This window comes from Pararge aegeria, chromosome 21 (assembly GCF_905163445.1).
Source record: "Pararge aegeria chromosome 21, ilParAegt1.1, whole genome shotgun sequence".
NCBI lineage: Eukaryota > Metazoa > Arthropoda > Insecta > Lepidoptera > Nymphalidae > Pararge > Pararge aegeria.
Window position 1 is genome coordinate 12515183 of NC_053200.1, and position 27407 is coordinate 12542589.

The 27407-nt window shown below is 36.0% G+C and overlaps 2 protein-coding genes across 2 annotated transcripts in view; one reads left to right on the top strand and one right to left on the bottom strand.

The window, feature by feature from the left end:
- LOC120633124 (gonadotropin-releasing hormone receptor) overlaps positions 1-27407 on the top strand; it is a 74263-nt gene that overhangs the window by 17120 nt on the left and 29736 nt on the right. The gene's annotated exons all lie outside the window — the stretch shown is intronic.
- On the bottom strand, positions 14617-15654 carry LOC120633127. The gene is made up of 2 exons (XM_039903239.1): positions 14960-15654; positions 14617-14682 (listed from the first exon to the last, which is right to left on the bottom strand). The coding sequence occupies exons 1-2, from the start codon at positions 15601-15603 to the stop codon at positions 14625-14627; spliced, it is 702 nt and encodes a 233-aa protein (XP_039759173.1). The 5' UTR covers positions 15604-15654; the 3' UTR covers positions 14617-14624.

A 27407-nucleotide genomic window follows, 5' to 3' on the forward strand; every position in this document is an offset into this window, starting at 1 on the left:
GGCTTCACAGGTGAATTAGTCGGGGGTGTTCTTAGCTATGCTTGATTAAAATCGTTCAAAGATGGCCGCCGTCAAAAAATGGCGGATTACTTAATATTTTTTTCACAACTCCAGCAATATGGGTATCAAATAAAACGGCTTGACTAATAGATACACGTATTATACACTATTATCAAAATATAGTACTAACATACTATACTCTATGATTAAATCCAAGATGGCTGTCACCACAAAATTATAAATTAATAAAGTGACAGTGTTACTGTCCGGCCGCCATAGCTTTTCGTCTACGTCGACGTCTTTTTTAGTTTGGACTACAGAATCACCATTAAAAAAATTGGTCAACCTCTTGTACAGGTTACTTTTATGAAATAATAAATATACCAACATGGCTTAAACATTTATTTATTCGTATATAAATTATTAAATAACGAATAATATAACAATAAAACAGTAGTGAAGATTGAAACTGTTTAATATAACGACATTTTAAAGTGAAAAACGATATAATTTTAGGTTTGAGACTGTTACATCCATCCTATATAAATGTAAATTTATGATTTTGAAGCAGTTACGTGACCATGTTAATACGTGTATGGGCCATTAAGAAGAAGGTCGGTACGTTGATTAGTTGCTAATTAATTTCTCAAAACAACTGATAAGAGGGCCAGAGGGTACGTATGCGGACTCTGGAGTGTGACTAAGTGTTATTATTTTCCTATATTATTTGCCTTGCCTATCTGTGCGCCGTGATTGGAGAGTGTTTGCAGGGGTCGCAGTGGATTATCGATAATTATCTTCTCCGTCCTTTTTTAATCGATTATAGGATTTGTTTGCTTCCTATTTAATAAGTTGTTATAATGTGCGTTAATTTTTTAACCTGTTACCACAAAATCTATAGATTTTACCACTTAAAAGATTGCATTGAAGAAATGGCTCTTTAAAAAATTGTTTATTCGGTCAAGGAAATTTTTAGTGCACAAAAATATATGACTATATTATCCAATCTAAAAAAGTGCCTTTGCTGGAATAAAAATAAGCTTTATTAATTTATTTCAAAATTTGGACACGAACAACAAAATATGCGAAAAACAAAAAATGTTAACAGCTATATGTATAACTGTTAAGTACCTAACATATTTTATCTAAATAAAGAATTTGATATTGAATTTTAATCTGAATTTTTTGATATTTTAATTATACAATTTCGACTGGTATAAATGCGTATTGTGCCTGTCTACTTAATACAGACGTGGAATAAAGAAACTAACATATAATATACATACATACATCATCTAAAGTACATCATACCTATTAAAACTTATTCAATAACTGCTTGTCATTAAGATGGATAGATACCCTTTGTTTGTCTTCCCAATACTGCTTTGCGAGAGTGTTGGTTTAGTAGCCCTACTCTAAAACAAACACTAATGGTCGTAGTATAATCCATTCCTACGTTATAACTCAAAGCTAACTTTACTGAAAATATTAAAGTAATGATAATTATTACAGTAATTTCGTAAATTGAGTAAATAATTAAACTTTTGATATCTATAAATCGATATTTGCTAGATATTTTACTAACTTACCGAGATGTTAAAATATACGCAAATATTTCTTATTTAATTAATAAATAATTTTCAAGAACCAATTAATGTTATATTTGTTGAACGAATTGTGAGGCTTTGGCTGTGGCTAGTTACCACTCTACCGACAAAGAGGTGCCGCTAAGCGATTCAGCGTTCCGGTACGTTTGGCGTAGAAACCGATTAGGGGTGTAGGTTTAATATTACTTATTACTTCCTTACTCCTAACAGCTTACCCCTTTACTTTCTCAAACTGCATATGATAAAATGTAAAAAATAAAATACGGGTTGCACTCCGGGAGTGCCGTGAGAAGTGAAAACTATTTTTCTGGCGCCTTAGACATTATTTTGATTGGTACCTACTAGGGTTATTGGGTTATTGGCTTATGAATTGCATTCTATTTATGAATTGTAATATATTAATTATTAGAAACTTTTATAAATCATCGTTAACAATTTCGAAAACTCTTGTATCATCATCATTATCATTAAAATTATTCCAAACTAAAATAGAAACTATAGGTTCATGGCCACTTATAAAGGAAAAAAACAATTTCGATTCCAATTTATTTAAATACCTCGTGAATATCGCATCAATTGTACTTTTATATTTCGTTGTGCTAATATTGCGTTGATCGGACATAGTAAAAGAAAATTCTCTATTCAAAAATTCAAACAGCTGTGTCTCGTTACGGTGACGCGGGTCCACATATTTAAACTCCAATAATATTATGCGAACCGCGATATAAGAAGGTTTCACTTAGAAAAAATAACAGAAACAAATAAACACACATTCGCAATTACAATATTAGTGTCTATGCATTGCGACTTTTAGATGGGTAACTTGTAAACGGTTAGTACATTAAAACGATGTATGGTCTGTTATCACTTATCATCATAGGTCAGAGTTCAGTAAGAACCCAGTCCTGATTGTTCACGAATTTTTAACCGAGCTCCTAAACAACGCGGAGCTTCTGTGTATAAAAGCCGATATAAATTTGTGGAAATGCATATTTTTATTATTATGTCTACAAGTGTGCCCTAGACTGGAATCTCACCTGGCCTACAATTTAAATATAGTTTATAACTTTTACATTTGTTTTATAAATATTACTTAAAATAAACTATGTAAAACTAAATAAAATCTCAAACGTCTTCGAAACCACCACAGCGAGGCACAGTTCCCAAGATGCTGGCAGCATTGCCCCTTTGGATGGCCAAACAAATTCTTTGACCAAGGTAACTCTGCCCGCTCTAGGATCACCGGTAGACTCGATAACCCTTTTCGATTATTCTTTAAAAGCAGCTCGTGTCTCCGGACCCCACGGTCACAAAGTCTCTACTGCCAAAAGGCACAAAAATTAAACTGCTATCCAGGTTTTCATATTTACGCCTCTTGGCCTGCTCGGTACAGCCGCACCCACCATTGACGTGGCCTGACCAGGTGGCCTAGAAGTGTGATGCAGCTAGGGTATCGACACAAGTTGCATCCCACACAAGTGACCTTCCCATCCTCCAAGGAATGAGCGTCAGGTCTTTTGCCATCGCTCCGCGCCAAACCTATACGTTCTAATACAGCTGGAATAAATACAATAAATCAGATATCTTATAATTAATATGAAGGTTTTTTAATCGTATCCACTGGTAGTGCCAATTATACTTTCATATGTTATTAAATTAGATATGAAAAAAAAAAAATCAAAAAAAATCTTATTCAAAATCTTCCCGAGTATCTAGTCCCATAGTAGTAAATGCGTTATTTAGGCATGGCTTTGTCCGTCGTATTTTTTTTTTTTTTTTTTATTTATCAAATTTACAATCACATTAAAATGGTTAGTATAAAAGCACAGAGGTTTGTCCTCGGTGCCTATCTGCAACGATTACCTAAAAACCAGCTGTGGGCAAAACATACTGCTACATTGTTACTGTTGAAATGAAAACGGGAATTAGACCTATAATTATTTCTGTTGAGATTATTTTTATTTTCTTTGCTTTGCAGTCCGTTGGAGAAATCCACTCCAATAAAATAACTGATCTTTCGGACGACCTTAAAAGTTGCTATTTTAAAAGACACTTGTCCTTAGGGCTATCACAGAAATGGATTAATCAGAAAAGCTTTTATCTTTTGTATAAGTTATAAAAATAAGAAATAATAATACACTTGAATTCAAAATTAAGGGATAAAAGTACTTTCTGAGAATTTTGTTGTATTGTGTAAAAAGCCTTAGATATGCTCAAACAACTATTGTAAGAACTAGTTCTAGCATCACCTATTTGCACCTTAATGTAACTGTCATAGCTCTAACGGGTTAGCCCGCTACCGTGTGAGGCTGCGTCATCATTTGCCATCAGGTGTTATTGCAGACAAGGGCTAACTTGTAGTGGATAAAAAATATAAATAAATGCTTAAATTAGAAACCCGTATAACATTGAAGAGGTAGAAGTGCGCGCCGGGGAAGCTAAAGTTTTACCTACTAGTCTACCACCGCTTGCAACCTAAAGTGAGTAATTTCAAATCAAGACTTAGGCACCTGAAACTAACCATCAAGTGTGATTGCGCATGTTTTTTTTTGTTATCATAATTGTCGGACCAAGCTGATGGTCCTGATAGAAAGTGGAAACCATTACATATAAATAGAGCAATATTACGCAAGGCATGTAAAACATACGTCCTACAAATTGTGCTGTACCCATAAAACGTAGGTGTAAGTGTTAAGCATCATATGCTTATAATCGCACCGGTAACCACACCTTTCAGACCAGAACAGTAATTCTTGGTCGTTGGGACGAGCTCTTCCAGAGAAAGCTAAGAAAAGTATTACTGCTAAAACTAATCTAGTCCGTTATCAATTAATATTGCTATCTCTACCCAGGAGATGTGAAAAGAATAGCACTACTTTAAGGCCTTTCAAAATAGATTAGTTTACAGATTTATGTACAAAAGAATGCAAATTCATTCAGGGCAATTGTATATTATTTTATAACAAATTACCAAATGAAATCTTTGAGATGTCTCTCAATAAGTTCAAAGTTTATATAAAACGTAAGCTTACAGAAAAATCCTATTATAATATTAAGGATTACTTAAACGATAAAAAAGCTTGGGTGTGAATTGCTCTAGCTGCATAGCTTAATATAAATAAACTGTGAGATGGTGATAACAAAAAAAATTTTACCCGGCTATGTTTGTTGGGGACTCTTCCCCTTTTTTAGACCAGGGCGCGTTTGGAACCCTCGTAGCTTTAGGTTTAGTTGGCGAACGAAGTTATCACCATCCCCTTACAATTATGTAAACATATATGTATGAACGCTTCATAAGTGCCTGTGATAGGCGTACATGAATAAAGAAATTTTGAATTGGAATTGGCACCACTGCGTGGTATATCTTAGAAACTTTGTGCAAACCATACAGCATCTAGATTCTAGACAATTTAAACTTCGACAACACAAGGAAAGTTCAATCTGTTCACAGATACGAGTTAATTAAGCCTCCATTACAGAGGACATTTTACGCAAGGTTTGCATATAAACGCAACTGAGAACATATTTTTGGATTACCTAATAACATTCTTATTGTTCAATGAAAGATAAGCTTAATTAAATATACTCTCAGACAAGCAGGATCTTTATGGTGTAATTTACAATAATATTATACATTAAAATTATTCATCAGTTATCTTAGTACCCATAAAACAGGCTATGCTTAATTTGGGAATAGATAGCAATGTGTGTATGGTGAACCATGAACCATTTTAGCAATTTATAAGCATTTTCCGAAGAAAAGCTGATATTGATAAAAGGTTTGATGCTTGATTTTGCCTGTAAAGTTGATTACAGACTGCCGTATTATGAGGCATAAGAGCCTCATACGGTTTATTACCATCGCTTCGAGCAGTTATTTTCAAATGTCTATTTGAATGACACACTTTGACTTCCCAAAAATTAAGGATTATCTCTGAAACTGAACGATAGCAATATCAGAATAATACTGTTTTAAGCGATGGTGGTAACCTCCCAGGAATAGTTGAAGACGCACGTATTTTTCATAATTGCATGATCTTAGCGCGCCCGATAAGTTCCAATGAACTCTGTTCGGGAGGTGTTAGTAGAAGTGCAAATTTACTCCACGCCCGCTGCTCGACGTATTCCTTGCATGCCTCTTGAAGTGTTGTGGCGATGGATTTCTGACTCTAAAATTGGAATTATGACTCTAAAAAAGAAGGGAGAATCACAGATTATTTATGTTGTTTTTTTTCAAATTTTTGATTCCACAACTTTTTTTGCGTCATTACTCAATAGCATTTTCAGAAAACGCGCGTTTCGTGCTCTTGTATCTGTTACGGATCGTGCGGAAGTCTGCTAAAAAACAAAATCGCAATGTATCAAAGTGGATAGAGATACAGAAAAGAATTATTATACCTCCTCGAAGCGCGAGAAGACCGCGGACCCAAATCTTTTTATCCGATATCCCAATCTTATTGACAAAGAATTTAATCGAATTCCAAGAGGGATCGAACAAAATTCATCTCATACGTCGAGCGATAGGTACACTTAGGAGGAGGAGACAAAGTTCTGTCCAATAACAATCAATCTGACATTTTAGGGATACAAAACCCGTACCCGTATTTTGTATTCAGATTTTTGTGTACAAAATGTTTTATTTTTGTCAATGATTAAAAGCATATTTACATCATTGCTATGTAAATAAATGACAATGGTGCTTCTACAACAACAAAAAAAAAAAAAAAAAATCTCCTCACCCCGTTTGTCTCTTCTAATTCTTCAAATATCAATCTGCCAAGAAATCTGAGAAGAATCGAAATATTTCTTAAATAAAAAAGAAACACGCTCATATGCGCACAAAAGCCTTTAAAATTGGGGCTGTGCATCTTTTTTTATTGAGTATATATATATATATATATAAGTGTATATATATATATATATATATATATATAATTTCTTTGTCCTTATATGATATAATTATGTAAAACAAGGATCCTGGTGCATTGATTAATAGGTTGGTTTCATTAAAGCATGAACAAGATGATAAGTACAAACGAAATTTGGTGTTATCATTTTAAAATCTAACCACATCTCAATTACGAAATCTATCCACCAGATGAGTCTATAAAAAAAAGATACTTAAACGTATACATAAACCTAAAAAACTACTACGCGAGATATCCATATTATAATCTTTGACCCACTGGTCCTTTAATTTGGTACAATGGAACGTTCCGCTATTGCATGTGTTTTCTCTTCCAGTCCCGCTTTTGCAAGAGACTGAAGTTCAAATGCGCTAACCCTATTTCTGAAAGTGCCCAGGGGAATCCAGACTTATAGCTGACATTTGGATCTCTGATGTTATCAACTTTTTTATGAAAATAAAATGTTGCAAAAGCATTTATTTTTAGGAAAGTATTTCGGTTTGCGTTATTTTTATTTAAATTTATTTAATGATATTCTAAGTATCATCAATTATGAAGTATATCTTTCATAATTAATGACGAAGAATCGTTATTTTTTTTTCATTACTTTTGAAACTCAGTAACTTGCCTAACATTTGCATGCTATCAATCGTAAACTTACCAAATATTTGCTTAAACCAACTAAGTATAAACTGTCTAACATTTTGTAGTCCTATTTCGGACGATGAAATAGACATAGTTATCTCGTGGCCGAATGTGAACTAGCCCTACAGGCATCGGATACAGTATTAACTTACCGTTAAATAATTGACTACACGAGTAAATTTTTAAGAAATTAAAAAAAAATTATTGGTTGCTAATACATAACAGATAAATGTCTGTTTGTTTATTTTATTCAGCTAAAGCATATCTAAGCGCTTACTAATGTCACAATAACAGTCTGTTTTTTTTTATATTTTAATTTTCAGTATCATTTACAAAAGAAACATGTGCAGGCAGACATCTAACCCATTATTTTGCGATCTACCTATCAAAACAAACGCCTTTGAGTCCAATGCCACCCGACCAACAACGCAAAAACAATCGAGTTGACGAAATGCCTACGCAACGACACCGCCTACTGTGACGCACCAACCCCTTTGATAAACTGAAGAACTCTACGCCTACGTAGGGCTGCCAAATGCCCATTATTTATTGACACACTGGACAGTTTGAAGAGTGTCTGGAAGTAATAAATGTTTTTTCTAGTTTTCCAGTCTGACCAAGCAGTAGAGGCGTGCACAGAATTTTTGACCAGGGTTTGCCTTAAATTGGGAATATCCTTCGCGCAGTATTAGGGTATGCAGTGCTTCTGTGCATGTATGAAGTGCACGCCACTGCCAAGCAGATGTCCCACCTGATCGTTGGTGAAAATCCGTAGCTTATAAACAAAGCAACACTTCGCAGGTTACGAAAGGACAACGTCCTACACAGTGCCACCCTGTGTCCATCACCGTTAGACAGCCTTAGGTTTATAACCTGGAATTATATCGGCTCCCACTCCCATCAGCTCGAAACACAGCAATGCTGCTTGGCGGGAGAAATAAGCATGGCAGTAGAAATTCGCCGGAATAAGCTCTGTCGCAAAAAGCCCTTCTATTGCTGAAAGTGTTTTAGTTCAAACCTATGCGTAGCGCCGGGATATTAATAAGCTAGAAGGTGATAATTTTAAACAAATAAAAAAAAAACGAAAAACACCTAGGTACAAGCTTAAACAAAATAAAAAAAAACAAACAAAATACATCTACTTGGTTCATAGATGATTGTAACTCAAAAATGGCAGGTGGCAACCCTAGATAACGCCATACCTGCCTTATCTAACTTGAACAGTAAGCTTAAATAGCCTACAGTGTTATCAGAACAAATTCAATGAAGTGTCGATTGACTAAATTTTAACCAAGGCTTTTATCAGGCAGATCGTCTATACATTTATCTAACAAATGCCCATTGTTTATGTTTAATGGAGTTGTATGATTGTGAGTTATCTATTAATACTTATCAATAATACTGTGGCGTTATTGTAGTGGGAGGGATGAGGTCCTATGTTAGATTCAGCATTTTCAGTCAAGAAGTTCTCAGTACCAGCACGGAACAGTTAGAAAATTTATGTGTCTTAGAGTGCAAATTTATTATTTTATATTCATCTTAAATTTATAAAATTGATGATTCCTCCAAGTGCAGGTTAAATCACTAATAAAAAATTATAAAAAAAAAGCAATATGTCATCTCATGTTTCAAACGTGTCTCATTGTAATATGGACCTTTGAAAAAAGTAGATCGAAACTGCAACGTTTCCTACTAGATGACGCTACAGTCGCTATAAGACTGATGTCTTTTACATCATATACAAATTTTCGACATCGATGGTAGCTTAATTAGAAAAAGCGCTCAGGCCGCGATTGCCAGAGAGTCGCAGGTTCAAATCCTGGTCTGTTTGTAGTGACTCTACCACTGGTTCGGAAGGCAGATTCCACTGAGAAGAGCCGGCAAGAAACTCAGCAGATTGCTCTTTTCCAACATCATTTTAAAGTTTAACAATCTTTAGAATATTTCTGTTTTGTGAGAGATGAGAGCGGAGGGGCCTGCTTCCAAGCAGCCTTGTCGTTAAGGAATTCATCAATCGTGTAGTAACCACGATTTGTTAAATGTGTTTTAATATATTGTTTAAACTTAGGTAAAGGTAGGTCTAATATTACCTTCGGTATCATGTTATAAAAGCATATACCCATCCCCACAAAGGATTTCTGTACTTTTCTCAGACGATATGCTATCACTAATTTATGTCCGTTTCTAGTTAGTCGACTGTTTATATCGACTTTTCGCCAGCCCATCGTGGTGATTGTTGGCAAACCCATTATTTTGGGAGAGGCCCTTAGTCCATCATTGGACTGTTATATATAATGATGATTACCAATACCATGTGATACAAAATAATCGTTGAAGCCTGCCAAGCTGGAGAGGTATTTAGAGCATAGTCTAGAGACTCTATTCTTTAAATATCTCTCATAAAAGGACGAAGGCTTGTTGCTGGCCTGAGGCTATTCGATAAAAGGCTTATGAAGTCATTTTTGTTTCCAAGAATTCAATAAAATGTCCAACTGAATTTGTACTTATCCTTTATCTTATTAAAACTTAACATTAAGTTGAACATTACAAAGGCATACGATCAATTACTCACTCATTGGGTAATTAAGCGATTTCCGATGGTTATGGGAATTTAAAAATTACTCATAGATTTGTTTCTTAGCTTATTTCCTACTGGGTATTAAACGCCTCTTAATAAACTTTTTTAATTAAATGTTTTGAATATGCGTTCGAAGTTTAAATTGAACGATTAATTTCCGAGATGTAGGCGCGTAGTACCTAAATTGTGTTTCCTTAAAGCCCGAACTAAAAGTTATTTACGATTTTATTTACACTTTGTTATATAGGTTAACCTTCTATTATTAATTGGTTTATTTATCTGTTCTCTCGTAGAACAGCTAGAGAGTCCTAGACTTAAGCTTTATGAGAAAAATTATCTACACTGTAATTATGTTTACCGTTTTATAGTTGTTTCACGTTGTACAACGTTTTTCTTCTTTATCTGATAGTTTTCGCTTTATTTGTTGATTACCTTCTGCAAAATACGTTCAAAAACATTTACACAAAAGTTTATTCTTTTACTTTATAATTGAGGTTTTTTTTTAATTTACATACCTACTGGTAGGTGCATTTGTTGACATAATATGCACTTTTTATCACATTTTATATATCTAAAAATTTTGTTACATTATTCTTAAAAACTTTTCTTCATTATTTCTGGTCTGGTAGGAGATTTTAGCACTGGCTAGTTACCACCCTACTTCCAAAGACGTGACGCGATGAAAGCGATGTAGTGTTTCGGTGCGATGTCGCGTAGAATGTATGTGTAATAATGTCGTATGTATGTCTTTCCGTTATCATCTTGAACTGCATCATCACTTACCAGCAGTTGAAATTGCAGACAAGGGTTAAATTAGCATTATTATTCAACTCTTTGTTTGTATATCACAACATAACATATACAATAATATAATAAAAACAGAAACATGAAGAGAGAAGTACAATACAAGGGGCAGTCTTATCGCTTAGTAGCGATATCTGCCAGGCAACTTTCGAATTAGGCAAAAAAGAAGAGAATTTTATTTATTTATTTATTAACTCACTAGCCGTTTCCAGCCCGCTTCGCTGGGCGAATTGAAAAAGGAAATAAATTACATTTTATGTTTCATTTTTATTTATTTTTTTCATATTTTTATTATTCTCCTTTTTTTTTATTTTTGTATGAACATAAATAGGCCCCGCGGATATGTAAGCATCGATATTGTTTAGACTTACTCAAATTCCAAATTCCATCGATTTAGCCTGTATCTTTCATCCAGGTGATTTTTCTCACTAATATTCATTGTAACTTTCAATGTGCAATCATTATAACATTTCCGTGCCTTTCTTCCAAAAATTAATAATAATTGACATGAAGAAAAAAAATTTAAATGAGCATTGAAAGTTTAAGTTAAAGTCATTGCAAGTCTCATATGTGAAGTTGAAATCTGTCTAGGTTCAAGTGCGACGAATTTTCTGTTAACTAAAATTTTCTCCGTGACATCAATTTTTTATAGAAAATTAATTGTGCATGTTTTTTATGAATTCTATTGGAATAAGTAACTAAATTTCTTTTCCACATCTCATGTGCTTGGAAAATGCATTCATTTTAATCTGTTACATTTCCGCGATCCCGCAATAAAAGAATTCGTCGGTTATGTAGTCTGCAAAAGTAAAATGAATGTAAAATTCTTAGTCCGTTGATTGGATAGCTACATGTAAAGTTAAGTTTTTGAAACCTCTCAATGACTTTTTCTCCGCTGCCAAAAAGACGATTGTTGTAAGGAAATACACGAATATCCCTACATACACGAAGATCCTCACCAAATTTGGAGTCTGTAGAAGTTACAGGTTAGAAATAAAAATTTTAGATTTTAACACCCACCCCCGCAATTCCTGTCGAAAGTAGACTTTATTGAAATCCATTTTGAGATGTTCTTTATGTGAATAATAAAAGATTCCCACCATATTAAGAATTTTTAGAAGCTATATTTCGAAATTGAAATTTTTTATTGTTAACACCCACCCCCGCGAACCTTATTGGAGGTGATTCATTGTAAAATCCGCTCGAAAATCATTTTTATATTACATATAGAACACTCTCACTAAATTTGGAGTCTATAGGAGCTATCGCTTGGAAATTGAAAATTTTCATTGTTAACGCCCCCGCAATCTTCTTTGGGGTGGGATATCGTAAAATTTGTTCATAAATCATTTTTACATCACTTTTAGAAAATTCCTACAAAATTTGGAGCTTGTAGGAGCTTTAGCTGGAAAATTAAAAATATTAATTGTTAATACCCACCCCCGCAACCCCCTGTGGGGTGAGCTATCGTAAAATTCGTTCATAGCCTATTTCTACACCTCTTATAGAAGATTCCTACCAAATTTGAAGTCTATAGAAGCTATAGTTTAAAAACGGGAATTGTTCATTGTTAACGCCCCCGCAATCCCCTTTGGGGAATGAATTTCTTAAAATCTATTCATAGCTGACCTCTACATAGCAAAAGTAATATTCCTACCAAGTTTCACGTTTCTAAGTCTTATGGTTCCCGAGATTTCGTGGTGAGTGACTATATAGATGGGAATTCTTCGATTATCATCGCAATTTTTAACTTTTTATCGGGCTTTTTTAAAATTTTACATACAAAACTTTCTCCTGACAATTCTGAAGATAAAAAAAAAGCCCAATTGGTCCAGCCGTTCTCCACTACCGTGAGTAGATTCTTAGCTGAATGTAAAAGAACATTATCCGTTCAGTAAACTCCGTTGAAATCCATGAAAACAAAAGAATCAAGAGAAAACGTTTTTATTAGCGGGATAAATGTTCATAAAAGTAAAACAGCAATAAAAAAATGAAGGAACGTTAGAATTCGAAAAATAAATAGCCATAAACCATCTAGGAAAAATTTCGCATCGAATGGTGGTAGTTTCATGTCGATATGATCAGTGGTTTAAGCGTGATTGAGCCTCAAAGGAACACCATTTTCATTATATATATATAGAAGAAGATTTAGTTTTGTTACCATTGAGCACTAATCTGACATCGTGTGACCATTTCGCCAAAATATCAAAATCGCTTTGTAGTCTCACAATTATCTCCATTATATTACGTCCCGCGGCAACTAAACAAGTGTCATCAGCAAACTGGTATATTTCACATTGTTTAATTGCACTGGACAGGCTATTGACATAGGTCAGAAAATGCAAAGGCCCCAAAACTGAGCCTTGGGCTGTGCCTTCCGTGACTGGAACTGAGTCGCTGTCAGAATTGCTAACCCTCACCTGGTATGATCTATTTTGATGGTAATTTTTACACCAGTCAAGCAGTTTCCCTCTAATTCCGCTATCAGATAGACATAGTAGGTAGTGTAGTATGTCTAAGTGTGTCAAAAGCCCTACTATAATCTATAAAGACAGCCAATACATGCTCTTTGTTGTCTATGTGGCTATTTATGCTGTCCGTGAAAGCAGATAGCAGTTGCGTAGTGCTTTTGTGAGGTTGAAATCCATACTGGTTTTTTGTCAAAATATTGTTATCTTCATAAAACTTATGTATTTGCTCACTTATGTATTATTCAGCAATTTTATCGATAGTAGGCAAAATAGTTATAGGCCTGTAATTGTCATATTCCACTTTTTTATATATTGGCCTTACAATTCCGGTCTTTAGTAAGGTGGGATATTTCCCAGTAACTACACTAGTATTTATAAAATTTGAAAGAACTTTCTTGATCTTATCACATAACATTTTGATGTCAATAGTTCTTATTTTGTCTACTCCGGGAGCTTTGTTACTACTTAGTGCGTTAATAATTTTTCCTACAGATTTGGGATCAGCTGGCCGAAATCGCATTGTAACATTTACTGGTGATATAAAAGTTGTTTTGTCAAGCATTGGTTCAGAACAGTCAGAAATTATTTGCCTAACGCTATTTTTAAACGTATAACTTGTTTGCAATTTCTTTGGGCGTATTACCATTTCCACTAAAAGAGCTTATTAGAACTTCATCGACAGATGACTTTATTCGGCCTGTTAACCTTTTTAATATGCCCCAAAGAATCTTTAGGTTTCGTTTATTAGACATTATTCTATATTTCATGTTTTTACTTTTGTTTTTTTTAATTAATGAATTTGCATAATTCCTCGCTTTGTTGTATTTTAGTTTTATAATCATGTTATTAGTGTTCTTTATCCATTGTTGAAATAATTCATCTCTATAATTACAAGCTTTAACTATTTTACCGTTAATCCATGCGTTATTTTTCCTTAAACTGTTAGATTTGATTTTAGTTACATACTCAGATTTTTTATAATACTCAGTAAGGCGTGCATGTAAATAATCGTAAATTTTTAATGGGCAGTTCATGTTGAATGTAGGCTCCCAATCTATTTGTTCAAGCAAAGCAAGTAGTTTTTTGTTATTTATAATGGTTTTATATGATGGGACACCCTGTGTCCGTGCGCCGACGCAAGCGAGAACTACCGCGCGGTGATCGGCCAGTGTCGTACCGATCGCTGCTGTGAATAGGTTTTGTGTGCGGGATCGAGCGTAAATTTGATCTATACAAGATTTACTTAATTTTCCGTTACATAATTCAATTCTGGTATATGCAGTGATCCCACACAAAAGGCCTAAGCTATGCAACATGTTGCTGTATTTATGTTTTATAGGAACATCTTGGTTCAGGTTTATGTTTATATCTCCTAGTAAGTATAAATCTTTATCTTTTGAGTGTTTGCATATAATAGATTGGAGTTCATTAACAAAGAGGTTTCTACGAAAACCAGGGGGGCGGTAAACAGCACAAAAGTTAGCCGTATAACTTGAGTTAGTGGTAATTGAAAATGAAATGTTCTCAAAATATTTTGTTTTTAATGAATTTATGCTGAGTTTGTGCTTATTACTTACATAAATGAATTTTCCACCACCCTTTCTTTCCTTTCTTAGTGCTGTAAACATCTGGTAACCATCCAAATGATATAAAGAGCTGATGTTATCCGAAATATTAACTTCAGTAAGAATAATTACGTCAATTAATTTCTTTGAAGTAAATACGCATTGCTCAAGTGTCGTAAAGTTTTTTATCAAAGACCTTATGTTAAAATGAACACACAATAAGTTTATATGCATATTTGCAATATTACTTAAAAAATCGTTTATATTTACACATTCTGCAATTTCATAAATATCATCTATTATACTTTCCAGCTTACTAATGAAAGGTTGTTTAAAAGTCTATTAAGTGCCTAATTAAAGCAGCCTTATAGCTATTTACTTATTTGCTAGTGCGTGAATATCCTCCAGGGTTCTAAGGGAATAGATTTTAGATCCTTCTTCCTTGCGCGCCTTTACACAACCCTTTTTGAACCAAACATACTTATATTTTTTGTTGGTTTTTAGCTCCTGTTTCGCATTCCAAAGTAAAGTTTTGTTAGATTTGATCATCGCTTCTCTCATAAATAATACATTGTGGTTATTCTTCTCAGTAGGGCATATGTCAGCTACTATGATTTTACTTGATTTGGCAGCCAACATCCATTTTTCTTGAGAGGACTCATCTTTCAATTCGACCTTGATGTTCATTGGTTGGTCTTTTTTCCCTGGGAGTCTTTGCGAATTCTTGACGCTTTCAAGGGGTTGTTTTAGTTTTATTGCCACACTTTCCACTATTTTACTCAAGTCTTCAGTGCTTGGGCAAGAAACGTTAGCGATTTCGACGCAATTTATAAGCTTTTCTTGTTCACTTTCATGGAGCCTCTGCTCTAGTGCTCCGACTCGTGTTTCTAAATTAATGTTCTTATTCATTTGCTCCACATTTTTTCGCTCCAGCACTTTTATACTTTGTTTGAAAGCATCGATGCATTCAACGACCTCCTCAAGCTTAGCACTATGAAATTGCAACGATTCATTCAATTCCCGCATTTCATTTTTAATAGCTTTCTCTACCTCTGTCGTGATTTTATTAAGCAACTTCTTCGCATTTATTTGAACTGGTGTATCGTCTTCATCATCGTCTTCCTCAGGAATTACGATTGACGAGTTGCGTCTAGGTGAATCACGCAGGTCCACTCCAAACTGGATGCAGCTTTAATGCCACTATCTGCTTATTAGTTAACCCACTACACTTAGTGTTAAGATGTACAATCTTCTCACACTTGCTGCATCCTTGATTTGGTTATAGATTTTTTACAAATATCACATTTAGACATTGTCGGTACTTTTAAAAAAAAAAAAGATAAAGAGATTTGATTTATGTACTAGCTAGCGTGTTTCACGTACGACAGTTTACCAACGACTGAAGCATTAATTAGTAGTGAAAATAAAAAAAAACTCATTACACGTAATATCTCTTCGCCGGGCTAGATTTTGCTTTATTTTATTTAAACAATAAACTTACATCATTAAATTTTTAATTTAAGTCTCACAATATATTAAATCATTTATTTATCTCCGTATTCATTTTCTTCTACTCTCTTCTCGAGCGGGTGAAGATCATTATCTACACCCATGTACACCCAACAATAGAATATCATCATAGTAAATAAAAGCTGTATTTGACAGTTTGACAGTTCAAACATAGGAGTGCTTCGATCGTCACCAAACTTTACAGGATTACTCGCCAAGTCAATCCGGAGATTCCCTGAAAGTTTCATTGAAATCGGTCCAGCCGTTTCGGAGCCTATACGGAACATACCCCACACACTTTCTGTTTTATATATATAGATATATCTTTACTATCACCTGTGCAATGTCTTATTAAAATACCACGTTTTGTCAATCTTTTCTTGGTATTCCATTTGAAAAGGTTTGCGTCGGGAGTTGGAGTATATTATAAACACAAAAAGCTCGGAATGTTTCTTTATGAATGTTATTAGTTATTATATTTCTAATGAAACTCCTCCAAGGGTTCACTTCGTTTTCGTTGATTAAAAACTCTTCTTTAATTAAAATGCAAAAAATATACAGAGGTTTTCTCAATTCCAGGTATCTAGCGCTTTCAACTTTCCAGTTAATTCTCATGCTTTTAACGCATGCATTATGTGGTTATACCTTTTAAACTTAAAATGCGATGACATCATAAGAACTTATTATATATACTTATTGTGAGCGTTGTTTGTTTATTTTTCAATATTATTTTTGTTTCTAGTTTACTACAATGTTTTCGTCATTTCTTTGCTCCCGACTCCCTTATGTATGTGCGTGCGTTTACTACAGAAAAGTAACAGAAGTTTTACTTTAGGCCATGCAAAGTTATTCTTTAGCAAAGATAACATACAGAGACCATATCTCCTTTGTTTTGTCTAATAAAAGTAATGATTGGTAATCGCATTACACATGCATGTGTGTGCGTATGAACGTGTGTGTGAATTATTGTTTCAGTATAATCTGTCCAAACCTTTTTACTGTTGTTGTAGTAATACGTGACCCCATACCACCTTTAATGTAAGCAGTTAAAGATAAGGTTGACACTGCGTACTTTTTATGGAAATTTTGCAAAGTTATATCTCTAAACCTACCATATAACTTAACCTACCGTATATCAGGAAAAAGATATTCATTATTATAAATACAGTAATGCCCCGTCGGCTCTTTCCAAGTCTTGTACACAGTAGCTTCTAAGGCCCAGTAGGCCGAGGGGTGGCCAATCGAGACAAAAAATATCATCTGGCGGAGAACAGAATTTCACAGAATTAAGAACTCACAGACTCCTCTTTCAGCCATTATTTCATGCAGTGCATTGTGTTCAAAAACAGTGAAAATGCCCCGCGCACTTTTCATTTCACACCCGCGTGATTTTGAGATAAAATAATTACTGTCAAGTGTCAACTGCTAAATGGAGTGAAATACGGTGACGGTAGATGAAAACACAGTTATCACCACTCCCTCCTCTGCCTGCGGATATCGTACGTGGCGACTTAGGGAATATAAAGGAGAACGGGTAGCAGTGTCCTCTATTCAACTGACACCATTTAGTGAGATCACAGACCCGTGAAGATTATGAGCTGACACTCCGGTCATACTTTTGGGAAAGAATATAATACAACTAGAAGATGCTAAATTTCCTCCAGCAAATAAAGTTCTGCTGTTCTTGGCGGCAACCAATGCTCGCTGGGAGACCGAGACAGCGGCGTCACATTAGATCGTAACCAGTCGTGACACCAGGGTCCAGGCGAATCTGAGCCGAAAGCAGAAGAAGATGAAGAAGAACACTCCCGTTGGGGACGCCTTTAGTCCAGCAGTAAACTGCTCTAGATTGTGATGGGTCATGAGAAAGAAGCTAACGCGGGTACTAACTATATGAGCTAAGGCCGACGCAATCCGCCACTGCTTGTGTACAAAAACAGCCTTCCGTAAGTCTGTCATTCTAAGGGTAAACAGAATCGGATTGCGGTTTGCTCGTTCGTCACAAAATCAACATCGATATCTAATTAGTATTTAGTGAAGCACAGTTTGTTTATTTATTCGCGTTAAACATACCTACATATCTATTATATACAAAATGTGATAATGCCTTACCTTAGTCGTCCCAAAAGTAATAATAATAATAAGAAATAACAAAAGACAAAAAACAACAACAATGAAAAATTACCAACATCTTAAGAAGCTTTCGCTTGGTTGTTGGATCAAGGGTCGGATAAAGAAGGCAGTATCCTTGAAACGGCGCGTATGGTCTGGTTCCTCACTCTGAAGCCCTATCTGCCGGTTGCTTGGGCATTCAAAAGCCCCGCAAGCGGAGGTTGGAGGTTGTTTTTTTTTATAAATTATTAATAGTGTTTTATTTCAATTAAACATTGTTAACAATTAAATTAAAAAATAAGAATCAATAAATGATAGAAAAATAATAATAAAATGCTTTATTAACCACAAACACAAATATAAACATACAAAGAATTATAAAAAAGGTGGGGAAAAAGAAAAGACAAACACAAATAATTAAAATCTTCTTTGCGTCCAGAATGGGCATAGGTCCTCAGCTCTGTGCTGCAACACCAAGGAATAATGCAGCGCTGATTTTTAGTAGGGACCCAAGGTGATGCCACGGAGAGATATAGGTTTACTCATAAGGCTAGTAGGGTTCTTATGATTTAAATAATATACAATTGCCCTTGAACTAGCATTTTTATGGTAGGTGACGGTGGTAGAGTCACAACACACAGACAGACTTGACGTTTCAAAAGTGCTTACATAAGGCCTACTTGAAATATATGTATTTTTTTTTTTTTTTTTTTATTAACGATAGGCCAGCGTTTGACGACAATCATGCCCGTTAGAAAGCAATGATGAGGTCTAGGTTGGAGCACGCTTGCCTAGAAAAAGCCTATTCACTCTAGCCTTGAAGGTACTTAAATTATACGTGGCAGGAAACACAGTTACCGGGAGGGCGTTCCACATCTTAGCGGCACGTATCAGAAACGTGGATAAAAAACGTTTCGTGCGTGTTGATGGGATATCAACCACATAAGGATGCCACCGCTCTCGGTGTCTCGCTGTTCTGTGGTAAAACGGGGAAGGGGGAACAAGATTGTGAAGTTCCTGAGCACACTCACCGAAGTATATCCGGTAAAAAACCGATAAACAGGCAACATTGCGTCGGTGCTGGAGACTATGTAGTTTCGCCTGCGTTAACGAATTGTCGCCTATAATTCTCCTGGCGCGACGATCCACCGAATCCAAAGCTTCAAGTTGGTACTTGGCAGAGCCACCCCACAGGTGACTACAGTACTCCATGCAGGTTCGCACTTGAGCCTGGTACAGTGCGAGGCGTTGACCTGGCGTGAAGTACCGCCTAACCTTATTGAGGATACCAAGTTTTTTAGCTGCCACTTTGGCTTTGGACTCGATGCATTTGCCAAAATTGAGATTGGATGAGATGTTGACACCCAAGAGCTCAATATGGTCGCTAATTGGTACGGATACACCCCGGAAAGTGGGAGCCAAGGTGAAAGGGCTCTTTTTTGCGGAAAATAAACACGACTGCGTCTTGGCAGCATTGAACTTAACCAAATTGGCGTCACCCCAATCAGACACCTCTTTTAGAGTCAAGTTAATACGCTCCACCAAGGACTCTCTATGCTCAAGGATATCATTAGCACTGGCCCTAGGGCTGGACAAGTACCTCTCCGTAACGGTGCTGTCATCAGCGTACCCAAAAAGATTGGGATTCAAAAGATCGTTGATGTGTAGCAGAAAGAGAGTAGCGGAGAGGACAGATCCCTGAGGAACACAAGGTCAGAAGAGTGGCCATCAACAACCACTCGAAAAGACCGTTCCCTCAAAAAATCAGATATCCAGCTGCAAAGGCCAGCAGGTATTCCGTAAGCAGAAAGCTTACTGAGAAGGCCGCCGTGCCAGACCCGATCAAAAGCCTTGGAGATATCCAGAGAGACAGCAAGTGCCTCACCGTGTTTCTCAATGGCTTCGCCCCATGTATGAGTGGCATACACTAGAAGATCACCAGTAGACCGGTTCTTACGGAAACCATACTGTCGGTCTGATATAAGATCGTTTCCTTCTAGGTATGAGAGGAGCTTGTTATTGAGTACACGTTCCATAGTTTTACAGAGTATGGACGTGATGGCAATAGGTCTGTAATTGGCCGGGTCCGCACGACTACCTTTCTTGGGTACTGGCTGCACATTCGCAATCTTCCAAGATTTTGGGACTTGAGCAGAATTTAGAGAGAGTCGAAACAAGCGTGTCAGCACAGGAGACAACTCAGGAGCACAGTTCCGCAGGACAACTGCAGATATACCATCTGGGCCACTGGCTTTACTCACGTCAAGGTTGCGAAGTGCTTTTAAGACCTCGTGCTGGTGTATATGGACCTCAGACATGACTGAGTCGCACGGTAGAAGGCGCGGTGGGGGGGTACTTCCAGCATCCAGACGCGAGTTTTCCGCAAACAGAGATGCAAGGAGATTTGCTTTTTCTGCTGCAGACACTGCCAATGACCCGTCAGGTTTCTGCAAGGGCGGCAGCGAAGAACGACAAAAGTTTGCCTCGACCGACTTCGCGAGTGACCAGAAAGCTTTACTACCACTGGGAAGAGCAGCTAGTTTACGTCCAATGCGATTGGTGCGGCCGAAGCGAGACTTTTTGAGGACCCGCTTGTAGGATTTGGCGGCAATATTGAATTCTTTTTTCTTATCCCTGACGTCCAAAGCCTTATGAGCACGAGCATCCGCCCAAGCATTTTGAATTGTATGTTGTCTAGTAAACACAAGCACAACGAGTTTATTTCTGCTTCTAATATTCATGTTGTTACAGTTCCTTTGAATTATTTTTTTCCTTTTGAATTTTTTTTATAGGTATATTTATAGATAAAAATTTTTTTTTTTAATATGTACTGTCATTATTTCAACTTCTTCTCTTCAGTAGTAGTCACTCTATGATCATAAAGTATATCTTAATGTATTTGCTGTTATATAGTTGTTATATATATGTATGGTTGTTATTTATGTTTTTAACAGAAAATAACATATCGATAAGCCGTAGATAAAACTTTATTAGTTTACCAAGAAAATACCTTATTATGTATTTTTCCTCTTAACTAAGCGAGATACTTTTGAGTGGGGAGGCTGGATGTCAGTGATTTATAGGTTTTTAATATTTTTCCACTAAAGTTTTTGTTTATTTTTTAAATAGGTATACTACGGGTTACGACAATACAAACATCGCCATCTATCCCCCAAGAAAGCATAGCTTGTGATATACTACTAAGATAGCTGATGAATATTTTAATGAATATAATATACATAAATTTATAATATACAGATAACCACCCAGACACTGAAAAACATTCATGTTCATCACACAAACAGTTTCCAGTTGTGGGAATCGAAGTCATTGCCTTGGACTCGGAAAGCAAGATCGTTGCCCACTGTGCCATTCATCTGTCAAAGTTAGTTGAATAAAAAGGAAAGCGGAAACGAAACGGGCTAAGTAGGGGTATGACAGTTATATTAAACTTGTACCCCTAAACGGTTTAAACGCGGCGACCTACCGGAAAACTAAATAGCTTGGTGGTCTGTCTTTGTCGTTATGTAGCCACGGCCGAAGCTTCCCACCCGACCAGACCAGAGAAAATTCTAGCATTTCACTTCTTACTTATAAAATGCCTCATTGGTGTATTAGGTTGGATCCCTCTTAGTTTAAGTTTACCAATATGGTTATCGCAATCATCTCACTATTATGCACACAATTTTCATGTAATTTATCTATTTACTAGCTGTTGCCCGCGACTTCGTCTGCGTTTGATTTTGTTTTTTGATGTGGTATTAAATTTAGTGGTTAAAGTATTTAGTATCGCTAAGCCTTAAATGAGGGGTTTGCTGCTGTCCGCTGAGGAGTTTTGTCCTCTATCTCCAACCACAGTTTGGGCAAAATTAAACACATATTATAACCTCTGCAGTACAAAAATAATTATTTAAATCGGTTATAATTTGTCGGAGTTATGGTGTAAAATCGTCAAACACTCATCCTCTCTCCCACAGGAACCGAGATTAATGTCGGGATAAAAAGTATCTTATATTACTTCTTACACAACCAAGATTATGTGTAAAAAGTTTCATGAGGATCGGTTTAGCAGTTTTTGCGAGAAAGCTTAACAAACAAACTTACATTGACATTTATAATATTAGTAGGGATTTATTTGGTAACTATATATGACCAACCTACACTATTACATAACAGAAATGTACGCAACATAAGTGCCATCTAAGGGTCTTACTTGGTCCACCATCGGTGCGCTCCGATGCTTGAGGGTAATACATGACAGTAATCGCAATAGCCCACCAACCCTCCTTAGAGTAGATGTTTTAATGCGGGCTGTTGGGCCGGAACATATTACAGAAAACCTTATAAAACTTCTAGTTGTGACCCGGGACTCGAACCCACTACCTAATAGTACCCAGCCCACTAGACAAACGAGGTAGTTTAATTTATTACATGAGTTTTCAAACACTTCTTTGATGTGTCTTAAATACTACTTTGTATGCTTTTTCTTTAATTCTTTAGTAACAATCCCAGCTAATTAAGGCCTGATTTCACCGTCCGCTTTGGAAACCAAGACTTAATTGCCGCACCGACCCGTTCTGTTGGATTTCCTCTCACCAAAGGTCGTCTGGTAGAGATAGCTTTAGCAATAAGACCACCTTTGCACGCAATATGTTTACGTTATTAATAATAACAGTAATTATTTATTTGCTAGAATTGTGGGTCACAATAAGTTGTTTTACAATAATGAAAATACACTCCTACACAATCTACTGTCAACGACAGTGTAAATTGTTTTCTGATTCTACGGAATAAGATTCAGACTCATTCGAAAACAGGAAAATAAAAAATGTGATTATAGTCAAAGATTTCAAGTCAAACTTTAGATCAAATTGTCATTTATATATTCGTTAACGCTGTAGTAAGTTTTATCGTTAAGTATTTTGAAAATAACTTTCCTCTTCTGTTTTGAGTCTTAAGCGGAAAACTTTTATGACAGTCTGGTAGTTTTTTATATAAAGTTATAGCCATGCAATAAAAAGTGTTTTTAGAAAAAGTGTTGAGTTTTTTTTTACTGTTATTCTGTCTCTTTCTTTGTATTATTAAATGTGTGTGTAATAAAGTTTTATAAACAAACAACACAAGATAGATTAATAAATATACGTTACGTTACGTTCAACGGTTCAAATTTCTGCCCGGGGCGTATTGTATAGCATAAAGCAATATTATTTGAAAACTCAAACGTTGAAACGACCTTGTCAACATTTGGAACAAATATAACTTGTATCCTGGTGATGGACATTGGACATAGTTTAATACATATCCGGTAGAGCTGCTGGTAAATTTACCTGTGGGATTTTAAAATAACATTTGTTACCGCTTCAACTTAACTTAGTGAAATTTTGCATAGTTATAAAATTTTCCACTTACAATTTATTTACACTAAGCTTGGTCCATCAATTAATCTAATAAAAAAAAAGAAAAAAAAAGGTTGATCGCGTTTAGTTTCACCGGTGATATCGGGCCTGAGACGCTAGCATGGACAGTGCCCCAATTAACGCGCGGCGTATATTTTATCAAAGCAATAAATTGGTTGAAAAACAAGTAGGCAGGCGGGATAAACAAATATTATCTCGTATTTGGAAGGTCGGAGTCTGACCCCAGATATCTCGTCCCTTGTGTGCAATGTGATTTTTCGGGCACAACTTTGATTTCAATGTTTACCTACTTCATTCACAATGTGGTTTCTCATCGTTTGACTATACTTAGTGATTACTGATTAGATTGACATGATATAACTTCTTTACCCTTTTACAACCTTCCCCAATTTATTTATTTATAATTGGTACTAAAAGAAGTAAATTATTTTAAAGAAGAAAAGATGTGGACAAGAAAACACTTATTTCTATAAGAGATCTCTACCAGTGACGCTAGGCAGTGGGAGAAATCGACAGGGAGGATTAAATCTGTTTATGTTAGGGGGACGGAAGCCGAGCCCCATGCCGTCGTTTATTTGCGTGGTAGTGAGGAGCATAGCGACGCATGGAGCAAAAATTTGGTTTGACGCACTCCGTGCGCCAACCTGGGCGCTTCTACGAAGGCCGCAAAGGTGATGGCGAACGGGTTATGCCGGGTCTACACTACTGTTGCCTTTGCGGCTGCTTGCGTCTTAGCACACACTCCCCCCTGGGAGCTGGAAGCGAAGGTGCTTGTTGAGATGCACCGCTTTAGAACAAAGAGACGACGAGAGGGGAACGATTAGCTCTCCAAGAAGTTGGCCGGGTGCAGCGGATGGCTGTCCGGAGGATGCGGGACCGCTGGAAAGCGAGTCTGGATGGCAAACGCAGGAGGAGGAGGCCATCCGTCCGGTCCTCGGCCAGTCGACGCGGCAGAAACATGGTTAACTCTTCTTCCGGCCGGCGGGGTCCTTTCGCTGGCCGGAAGGAGAGTTAATGCGTGCAGGAGCTCTTGCACATCCGCTCCGGCGTATACGGTATTACAGTACGGACGGTTATACTAGTAGGTACACATAAGAATAATGCTGTATTTTTTATCACGTAAACCAACGAAGTTTTCACAACTTGCTCTGCGATTAAAAAGGCAACATTCCCCTTATGAACCGAAAGTTGGTAGTTATTCATCCAACCAAAACATTATCAGGGAATGTTAATGGTCGTTAATTATATGCCAAAACCAAAACAACAAGCCCGGCTTCAACTTTTAAGAAGACATGTTGTAATAAGAACAAGAAGAAAAAAAAGCTAAATCATTATTCAGTAACAATATTTGGCATTCAATCATTAGGGAAAACACAGATAAAAATGTTTCTTCCATGAAGGGTAGGTAGTTTTTTTTTCAATATATTTTTGCTTGTGTTTTAATGTTATAATATTAACGTAAAAGCCACGAGCAATTTAGAGAGCGCTTTCCACGAATTCTCGTTTAATTTACTAGCAGTTACCCGTTTTTCCATATGTTATTATTATTTCAGTAGAGCTTTTTATGAAAGAGCTTGTCTTTCTGTGCTTAAGTATATCTATTTTTTTTTTATTTATTCATTTAATTTGCTGTAACGTCACTCGGGCGTCAGCTGAAAATCAGCGGCATGCATGTACCTAAAATGCAGGGCAAATGTTGAGCTGTACACCCTTTCTGTGGGGTGTACAGCACAGACAGATAGACATACTGTTACTATATTATTATAAGATGTACTGTTTGTAACACTTACCATGAATAAATGTATTTTCTTTCTTTCTTTTTTGCCTGGTTTGAGGCTTCGGCCGTGGCTAGTTAGAACCATACCGAAAAAGACGCGCCGCAAAGTTATTTAGCGTTCCGGTGCGGTGTCACGTAGATCTTATACCACGCTACCATCTTAAACTGCATCATCACAGATTGTAGTCAAGGGAAAATGCAATGTAATAAAATAAAACTTACTTATTTGAAGGTCATGATACCTGTATCACAAGTATTTACTTGTTTAATTAGCGTATTTTCTTTAAGTGCTCGGGTTTCGAACCCTTTTCAATATACTTACTTATCGGGTAATTTGAAACGTTTTCAATATGGTGGATATTCGTAGTGTTTTTAAGATCCACTCGCTTAAGGGGTTCAAGATTTAGATTTGAACAAAGTGCACTGGGAATAAGTACATTCGTTTCTAGAATAAAATCCTTACTAATATTATAAATACAAAAGTGTCTCTGTTTGATTATTTTTGTTGTCTGTCCTCCTTCCTTTACACCCTAACTTAATTTAAAAAAAACAAATCATCGTTTTCAGGTAGGCCTAATATAAGCACTTTTGAAACTTCAAGTATGTCTGTTTGTAGTGACTCTACCACCGGCTCGGAAGGCAGATTCTTCCGAGAAGAAGCCGGCAAGATACTCAGCAGTTGCTCTTTTCTCTCTCTCTCTCGCTCTCTTTTGAATAAAATACTTTCCTATATTAATAATATTCCATTTCATGTATCATACGTTAACCCTCACAATTTATAAATAATAAATAAATGAAATAGTTATGTAAAAATCATTTGACAGCCGGCCGGCGCAGTGGGTAGCGACCCTGCTTTCTGAGTCCAAGGCCGTGGGTTCGATTCCCACAGCTGGAAAGTGTTTGTGTTATGAACATGGATGTTTTTCAGTGTCTCAGTGTTCATCTGTATATTATAAGTAATTATATGTATTATGTTCATAAAATTTTTTATCAGCTATCTTAGCACTTATAACACAAGCTTCGCCTTCTTTGGGGCTAGATGGCGATGTGTGTATTGTCGTATATATTTATTTATTTATTTATAATCATTATGAGTAACATCATAATACTCTCCGTATTTATTATAACAGCAAGTTCGATCAATCATGTTTTTGTTTTGTTTGTCTACAACCAATTTAAACTCAAAACCAATATTGGTGAAAATTATTAGTTGGTTTACAATGCGGTAACCCAAGCTGACAACAAACAGTGTTCGGAGCTAGCCTTAAGCAATAACTAACAAAAGCAGTTCCGTATACTCTCGATGGCAGGATGGAATTTAATTATAGCATTATTCTACAATACTTCTTCGCAGATGTAGTTGCAGAGGGTATGCAGATAATATAAAATGAAGAAAATCTCCAATGAGAGTTACAAAAAACTTAAGGATAGGCATTGTAAGAGTTATAAAAAGCCTACCCTTAAGTATTTATAACTCGTACTGGAGTTTTTGTTTTCATTTTATATCATCTGCATACCCTGTGCTTACCCTCTATGCACGCCACTGCTTCTTCGAGATTTATAATTCATGCGAGCAGCGGCTGCCAAAAGAAAATCTTTAGCTTAACCTTAACTATCCATAACCGGGGTTGCCAAAAACATTACACAGTCGTCTCGTACGACTTTTTAAATGGCAACCAAGGAGGTTACTTATTAAGTTTTTATTTAAATATCTAAGACGTATACAAATAGAAGGGGCTTATTAAAATTAATGATTGTTGATTTAATTGAACATATTAATGTTACTATCGGTTGATTTGGAGTAATTGTATTTGACATAAGTTGTTTGAGATAATTAGGACTATACACGCTCCTTACTTATACACCTTGTGTGTGGGTGTGTGTGTGTCCTGTTTATACAGGTGTCATAATTTTTAATTCGGCGTTTCACCTGTGATGTCTAATCGCTAGATTTAGCATTTTTATTAATTGAAAATAGATGAAATGTAAATAAAAATACATTATGTATTTTAGTA

Excerpts from the sequence above, each read along its gene's own strand:
- LOC120633127 (XM_039903239.1), bottom strand. The coding sequence starts at position 15,603 with ATGCGGGAATTGAATGAATCGTTGCAATTTCATAGTGCTAAGCTTGAG. Across the intron at positions 14,683-14,959 it reads GATATTCACGCACTAGCAAA|TCGGATAACATCAGCTCTTT; the intron begins TAAGTAAATAGC and ends GAAGTTAATATT.